The 8,594-nt window shown below is 42.2% G+C and overlaps 1 protein-coding gene across 1 annotated transcript; it reads left to right on the top strand.

Moving 5' to 3' along the window:
* The first annotated feature begins 3,333 nt into the window (after positions 1-3,333).
* Positions 3,334-8,256, top strand: LOC135499835 (uncharacterized). The gene is made up of 3 exons (XM_064790805.1): positions 3,334-3,506; positions 4,168-4,266; positions 4,801-8,256. Exons 2-3 carry the CDS (start codon positions 4,178-4,180, stop codon positions 5,573-5,575), a joined length of 864 nt encoding a protein of 287 aa, XP_064646875.1. The 5' UTR covers positions 3,334-3,506; positions 4,168-4,177; the 3' UTR covers positions 5,576-8,256.
* The last annotated feature ends 338 nt before the right edge of the window (positions 8,257-8,594 follow it).

Below are 8,594 nucleotides of genomic sequence, written 5' to 3'. Positions count from 1 at the left end.
TATATCAAATAAGGCCTACTATCATGCATTGATAAGATGTGCTCTACAGAAAAATGTATCTGTTACCATTCATAACATTCAAGTAACGCCAAAATTATCTACATGTACACAACTTCTTACAGTATCGCAACATGTTATATTTCACCGATAACCAGTTCCCTTACCAGAACAAAAATAATATATCCTCAATAGTGATACTTAACAAGATCCGAGTATTAATGCCAAACTGCTTGATGATTTGTCACGAAGATCAACGAAATGACAATGAACTATCCTATGAGATTCGAACCCACGACGTTACTTCCTCTTACACTATATACAAGTATCCGATAGAATATCTCCGATTCTACCCAAATAATCCTGATTGTGAACAATCAGGAAAGACTAAACGTCCCACACAACAATCTCCAAGATTAACGGAATTCCAGATTATTTATGCCACAATACGATCCAGTATAAAACACGGACCCAGACCGTGAGACGGGACGTGGACAGAATGATGCTATCCTCGCGAAACGGTTGTCAGGCCGACAGTGGGATGGTGTTAATGTTACGCTGTAGCTTCAAACGGTGCTAGTCAGATTAATCCTGAAGGCTGTAGATTGGGAAACACAGTACATGTCCAGTGGTAACATGATAATTTGAGAGTCCCCTTTCGAGCAGACGACAGAGTCTTGGTTTCTCGACGAGAGAAATTTCAATAGAGAAGAGAAGTAAATCACGTTATGCGCAAATGTGAGAGAAAATACTGTGTTCAAGAAAAAGCTTCCAGTGCACAAAACATTTCATGCTTTTAGTCTACGGTCATTGGTTTCTGTAGACGATACGGAAAGACGCTTTTCCAGAGGACACTTTTTGCGGTAACACAGAAATTACTATCGAAGGATACCAATATTGAAAATCAACCAAACTCTTCTACAGAATATCAGTGGAGGTACGCCCTCACGATCTCCAAGGCTTAGGATGGAGAGTACAATGCACCACACTTTGCAAGGAAGAGAAAAGTTTCAACGAGAATGAGTTACATCTAGCACTGCGATCGGATTTGGCCTACGATAAGTTGGTCCTCCCCGAGAAAGGGGTCAGTTACGAGAAACAATGCTTGGCTCCAAATGAAAACAATCCCTTACATCAAGTTTAACACTCATTATTAGAAATCACCAATACGTCTTGTGTAACTGTACTGTATGGTAATTTGGTTACCGCAAAGCAATGTGGAAATGGAGTGACTGTCCGCCCGCGACCCACCAGGCAAGTCATGCAACCATTTTGAAATTCACGATAATCATGATGATGGCGGGAGCGGCGTTGTAATTCATCAATCGGTTAAGTAAGTTAGTCACTAACTTGGCCCTAACTTACCTTGGCATTCAAGAATTCTTCAATTAAACAACCTTACTGGCTTAACTGAAGGCGATAACGCCAAGTTAGTGGCGTTACTGGGCCAGGAGGTTGAAATTATTGCTCGCATCACGAGATTGTTACAGTCTAAACATCCATGGCACTTTCTTCAGTGTGAAAAACATTTCGCCGAAAACAGCTTTTACCGCCAGATGATAATAACCACAATGTATTCACAGTCATAATCAAAACGGCAAAGACGGCGATTAAAACATCCCCTACTAGAAAATTACATTAGCAGTCAATAAAAGCGAATGGTGAGATTCCATAATTTCTGTCGAATAAGCTATTTTATAACGCTCTGGTGAGGATCCATACATTGCTACGACATCAGGATCAGGTCAACGGATCGCGCAAGTGTACAGGAGTTATTCGGGCAAAACGAGTGCAACATATCGCACTCCTGTGGACCAACGAACTGCGACAAGTAGCCTCGTCCGAAGACTGTTATCGCTTTCTTGTGTGAAATCACCAAAAATCGGAGTGCCGTTCTTTCTCGCAATAAAGCAATGATTCTCCTTCCGCTGCTGGGGTGATAGTTATCGCTTGAGGAAGAATACTAAAAGATCTCGCTCAATAGCTATTTCGAGGCAGGTTTATGAATCAAAATCAACCATATTCTTTTTACAAACAATGTGTTTCAACGTTCATGTGGAAGAAATTGCGATTGAGATCATCATCTCGAACAACTACAACAAAGGTGATAAGTTGCCATGTGCGCGAGACTCTGCGAGAGATCTCGATGCGACATGCAGCAGAGGCTTTGCTTAGTGTGATCGTTTTTATCAAGCTGAAGTGTTGGCTACTAACTTCTTCTTATTCCTGATTCTAATTATTCCCCGGACGATCCTCGAACAGTTATGGCTAGGGTTAGCACAGCCCGTTCTTGCATAAAAGATAATTGCATTTTTAGCCCTCACAGATGGATTACTGACTTGGGTCTTGCATTGAGGACCAGGAATACGTAATTTACTTGAGATTCGCGAATAAGGAAAAAGTAACAGCCCACTTCTGGTTTCTGTTTTGAAATGCATGCTTCCCTAGCTTTGCCGTTGTTACCCCGCCTCCATCTCATGGAATTTATAAGAACTGAGGAAAACGATATGCGAACGAAGTAACTACCAAAGGCCAGTTTGCTCAATGATCGTGGAGCTTATTCCATGTCATCAAAAGTACTAAAGGAGTTGAACGCCCGATTCGGAGCTTGACCAGACTTTATAGGCGTACATGTATATGATAAATTTAGCTTTGAATTCGTCACAATACATCGCCCGGTTGGTTGACGGTGCGTGTACTGCAATAAGGTTGCTCATTAAAGCATGGTCATGGTCATAAAAGCAACAACGTGATCAACATTTTCAAAACGTAGGCATATCAGTTCTATAACGTTTTGATTAGAAATAACATTCGCATTTATCGAATTCACGCGTTGCTAGCTAGGGTAGAAAAGCGACACGAGGGAGGTTTCGCAATCCGTACAAACGACGAAGGTGCGTGGTGGCACCAAGTCATGTGCTAATTCTTGTACACGATATTCGCAAATCATCTTTTACACTTAGTTGTAAGAGATATTTTTAAAATAATCGTCGATAGAATACTTTTAGATACTTCGTCGTTCGCATAACTCTTCCTGAGACCTGCGAAACCCGCTTAATGTGTACACTGTCTGTGTTAAAACGTACGAACATCCGGGCAACAAGTGTCCAGCACACTTTGTTGACAAGCAAGATCGCGGCAAGACGGAATCGATGAATATGAATGGCATATTTCGACGTTTCGCGTTCCACATCTTTGTCGTAAACACTTAGTAAAAGCGACGCAACATGTTCCTGCAGAATTTTAATCGGATTTTTTTGGAGCGTGCGATATTGAAAAATGCGGACAATGACAATATTGTTTGGCGCATGTTTATGAGAGTTATGCCTTTGTCCCTCAATGGCAATGTCACATATTTAGGTCAAGTCTTGACAGGCACTTTGAGATATCATCATATCAGATAAGAGGGCAAAATACAAGCTTTGCCGTGTTTGGAAGATCTCTGTCGTGTTGGTTGAAGTTCAGAGGACAGGAAATCAAATATCATAACAGGCCTACGCAACAATTTGGTGAGTTATAAACAATTTTTTAGACTCAGCTTTTTAGGATCTCTTCGGCCCTTCGTTGGCATCAGGTTTTATAACCTTTTACTGGACAGTAGAGTGCTTATCTTTGGACTACTGTAATCATCATAATCATAACTAATTTAAAGTCGAATGTGTAATCATGAATGAAAGTGATAGCAGTCACATCTAAGCGATAGCCAGGTCCATCAAAATCATGTTGGCACCGATAAAAACATCATGAAATCTTGATAAACTGTCTAGAGCAACATACAAGGCCTATTTGGAAGTATTCTTGCCTTCAGTGCACCCACAAGAGATTACCATCGATGATTAATCTTCCATGAGTTTCCCACGTCGAATTCCCCGTTTAACTCACTACCATGGTAGATACAAAGGATTGTTTTTACTCGTCATGAACGTAGCGCCTCAGTTTGGGGTCAGTAGCCTCATCAAAGAGAGCTGCAAGTAGCCAATGAAACGTGTTTACAAGGTATCAGAAAGGACTTCCAAACAACATTATAAGTCCTTCGTTTTCGCCAAAAACTCAACTGTGCATTAAAGGCCTAGTGGGTTGATCAGAAATTCGGATACGTTTCCATTTCTAATAGGTCGTAAAGCTGATACAGTTACGCACAATTTAACCTTTGGTATAATTCATTTTCAGAAGATCCAAAATGGCCACCGAATTCTCATTGATGAAGAAACTGAAGAACTTGACATTCGGCCTTGGGAAGCGTCAGTGTCGGACTGTGGATAAAATCAGGTAAATGTAATGCGTCTGCGATGATTTACGCCGCGTTTCCACGCAGCACATTCGTGTAACCTGCGTGCTTGGTACCTCGTAGGTTGCGCGCAACTTACACGAATTCAGGGATGTTACTAGCGACTTGGAGTCGACTGTAAACGAATGCTGTCGCATTATTGAATACACTAGAAACGTATAACAGGTCAAGATATTTTAAAGGCCAAGGCCATCAAGCATATAGTCAAAGTAATTTGCATGGTCAATGCCTTTCACAAGGTCAGGGCCATTCATAAAGTCAAGGTCGTTACAGAAGTCTCTTAAAGTTTCACTGTACCGAGTCTGGGATAAGAGGTGAGACTGAACTTCCGATTGACGCCATACAAAGTTGTTTGGCTCTTCCTTTTGCTTTTACAACTGGGTGTTTGAGCTTTAACAAACGCCAGTCTAAACGGCGAAAAACTGCTAAATAGCCTAGATTCCTGGTGGTTTTAATCTAAAACAACGGGACTGCTGGTGTTTTTTCTTCAGAAAGTTGCTTTTAAATCTTTAAAGGTTCATCCCAGATCGCCGTGTGACCGCCCTTGGCAGATGCGAAGACGATTTTAATGCGGACACTCTCTACATCTGGAAGACTACGTCCATTATGCCTTCCAAGATAATCAAAGACCGAGTTGAACCGGCCATAGACATGACTGTGACGTCAACAGGAGATATCATGGTCCTAAGAAAAGAGGACCCTATCATCCGGGTATTCACTCCGGATGCTGACACTCCAGCGCAAGCACGAGATATCCATATCAAAGTTGACCAGACGATCAAAGAAGAGATGCTGTTTTTGGAGACTTCTGAAAAGGGGTATATCTTCATCGTCCATGGGGATCCTCAAGGGCAACTGCTCGTATTTAACCCCGAGGGTGCCCAAGTTCAGACTGTAAAGCTAGAAAAGACTGGCGGGATATCCTATTCTAAGGCAGAGAAAATCATTTACGTGGCAGCAGACGACCACATAGGTAAATATCATTGGGATGGCACGGCCCTGATGAAAGTATCGTCTGACCCTCACGGGGTGGCGCGCTTCAGCTGCACCGACGTCGCCATCGGTAGCTCAGGCGAGGTCTTCGCCACGGGCAGCGTGGATCAGACCGTGAAAGTTTATCAGGTGTTGGAAAGGCAACAAGGGAGCGGGCCAGTGCTGATGAAGGAAGTTGGTTTTGCTGAGAAGGAAGCGAGGAATAGTTACTCTCCTTCGAGCTGCGCGCAGGGGGATCAGTTTGCCCTAGAGTACGGCGAGAATAAACCTAACATCTGGTTGTACAATCTTTCATAATACTGGACTAAATGAAATGGCCAGGGCCATTGCGCTCACCTCATGTGGAGGAAAGATGGATAAAGAGCATGATATTGTGTCATGTAGTGTTAGGTTTGATGTAGGTCCAAGCAATTACAATTTCCCCAAAATGGCCAATTTACAGTACATTCGACCTCTGTGACCTTGAAAAGTAGGTCAAATCAAAGAAGACCCGGGTGACACATTGAATGGTTGTTAGAATTAGATGTACCTATGATATAAAATTGGTGCCAATCGGGCAAGTCATTACTAGGAATAATGGCATTTTGAAGAATTTAGGATTTGGCCCCCTCCCTGGAGGCCAAACGGCAAATCAGATCGCACCAAACTTCGGTACCTGAGATCACCTGACCAAGGGGTACATGTGTACTTAATTTGTGATCAATAGTCATTGCAGTTTAGAAACGTGCCATAGTTACGGCCTGACGGCGAATTTACGCCATTTGACCTCTGTGACCTTGACAAGAAGGTCAAATTAAAAACCTGTGTGACATAAACTGTATGGTGGTTAGATGTACCCATGATATCAAATTGGTGGCAATCGGGCAAGAAGTTAAGGAATAATCACATTTTTAAGGTTTTTGGATTTTGCCCCCTGGTGGTCAAGTGGTGAATCATATTGGACCAAACTTTGGTCCCTGAGATCACCTGACTAATGGGTAAATGTGTACCAAATTTGGTATCAATAGTCATTGCAGTTTAGAAATGTGCCATCGTTACATCCTAATGGCCAATTTACACCATTTGACCTCTGTGACCTTGAAAAGGAGGTCAAATCAAAAACCCGGAGGATATATGATGCACCTTTGCTAGAAGTACCTACCATATTTTTTTCAAAATTTCCCGACTACTATTAAGGGAGATATTGCATATTTTCACTTTTAACGTTTGGCCCCCTGGTGGCCAAACCATGAAACGAATCGGACTGAAACTTGGTCTCCAAGGTGTCATTACATAAGGGTACATGTGTACCAAGTTTCAACTCAATAGCTCTAATAGTTACGAAACGTGCCCTGCTAACGGACGACGGACGACGACGACGACGACGACGACGACGACGACGACGACGACGACGACGACGACGACGACGACGACGACGACGGACGACGGACGCCACGGTATGGGATAAGCTCACCTCTGCTAAGAGGTGAGCTAAAAAGGTACTGACTGAAGGACCCAGGAGGCATGGGTTAGCCTAAATGGCAATGTATTGTATTCTATTGTATTCCAGCACGGACCTAGAACTATATGGACCAACATTATATCTTTTGGTCCGTGACACTAGTTTACAATAAAACGCTGAGAATGAGGTATTGGGAACACTAAAAACGTTGCATCGGCGTTTAGAAAACGAAACTTTGGCTTTATGACTTCGACTTCTAGGGAAGAATTTTTCGCTTAGATACTGCAAGCAGGTGAAGCAATTGGAAACAAACAGTATACATGTAACTCTGGCCATCACAGAAGGAACATTTCAAGACTGAACGCCTTCAGACAAAGATGGGTATCGTGGTGTGCCAACTTTAGAATAAAATCAAGTTTATAACTGTCTGCCTTCAGATAATTGCCATATTGAAAGAGAGGCCAGAGATGCAACAGAGGGTCTCCTTGGCACTCGCCATGTGGTAATGTGACTGCAAACATTAAATCTGTTTTGAGAATGGGCGGAAGCTAGATGTTCATGTTGGTAGTTTTTCTTACATTTCATTGGTCATACTCATAAATTGTTTGGCTGCTATAATTTGCTGCCCAGATATAAAAAGTAATTCATTTTTATTTGCTTGGCGAAAAGCTTGCATATTTCATCGGAGTAAACCATATCCATTAGACCCGCCATAAAATAATTTACTAATAACTAAACACACACTTTCGTCATTTAATAGAGCAAAGCAAATGTTAGCTTGCGTTGATTCTTGTGCAGTGGATTTTCCGTAACGTAAAAAAACATGCGATGCAGACCAGACGGAGTGATGGAATATGTACATGTATGTACAATACCCTCACTGAGGCATGATGAACAATGTCCCGGGCGCTACAAAGAAGGATTGCACACAAAAACACAAATCACTATTTGGCAAATGGACGCTGTAGTCAAAATTCTTACAATAGTGAGGTTCCGCATCGCTCACGAAATATGATTGCGAATTACGAAGAACATGCAGGCGACGCTTCAGACCCATTTCGAATTGGGGTGTCAACACTTTCATACCGCGGCGCGTGGCTCGTTCATAGCGGTCAGTTTTTAATGGCGGTACCATTCAAGCAAAATCATCATTTTTGGAACGAAAGGCAAGCAATACACATATACATTCATGGCATAGAATGCTAAGTAAAGGGAAACACCATGCCTATTCCCTGGTGAACCGCCCTTCGCCAAAATCAAAACTTGAGAGACTTACATGGCTAACTTCTGTGTCTCTGTGGCGAATTGGGGTTAAGACAAAAAGAAGCTAACGGTTTAAGACATTGGAGAAAAGGTATGGTGTTTTCCTAAGCACGGGGCTGACAAGTATAACATGCAACTTTAGATACATAACAACTTTGAATTATCCGTGTAATTGCGAACCTGATATGCTATGAGACGACCGCGGAGTTCCTATTTTCAAACGGATAATGGTGGTTTTGTATCTAAACTCGCTCAAATGTATGTAATAAAACAATAAAGTAAAAAAGATGGTGCTTACCAGACCTTGTCCCAGGTGTACTATCTGTATGGCGTTATCGGATGGGGCTCTCCAGGCCCCAAGGTGGTCCACGTGAACTGCACGCATAGGCAGGAGATGGATTCGAACGCTCTGGACGACAATCACTATTCGAATAGTCCGGTTCAATGACATTTCACATTTCAGAACGATAACGAATCCTTCCTATTCCATTTTAGCATTCACTGAAAACATCACATTATCCCTAAAATTTTGACATTCATTAAGGAATAATGAGATATTTATCCTGGGCATCCACGAATATCTCAACTTTACATCATGCAAATGATACTGAA

This window comes from Lineus longissimus, chromosome 15 (genome assembly GCF_910592395.1).
Source record: "Lineus longissimus chromosome 15, tnLinLong1.2, whole genome shotgun sequence".
Classification (NCBI taxonomy): Eukaryota; Metazoa; Nemertea; class Pilidiophora; order Heteronemertea; family Lineidae; genus Lineus; species Lineus longissimus.
This window is presented reverse-complemented; position numbering and strand designations above follow the sequence as displayed.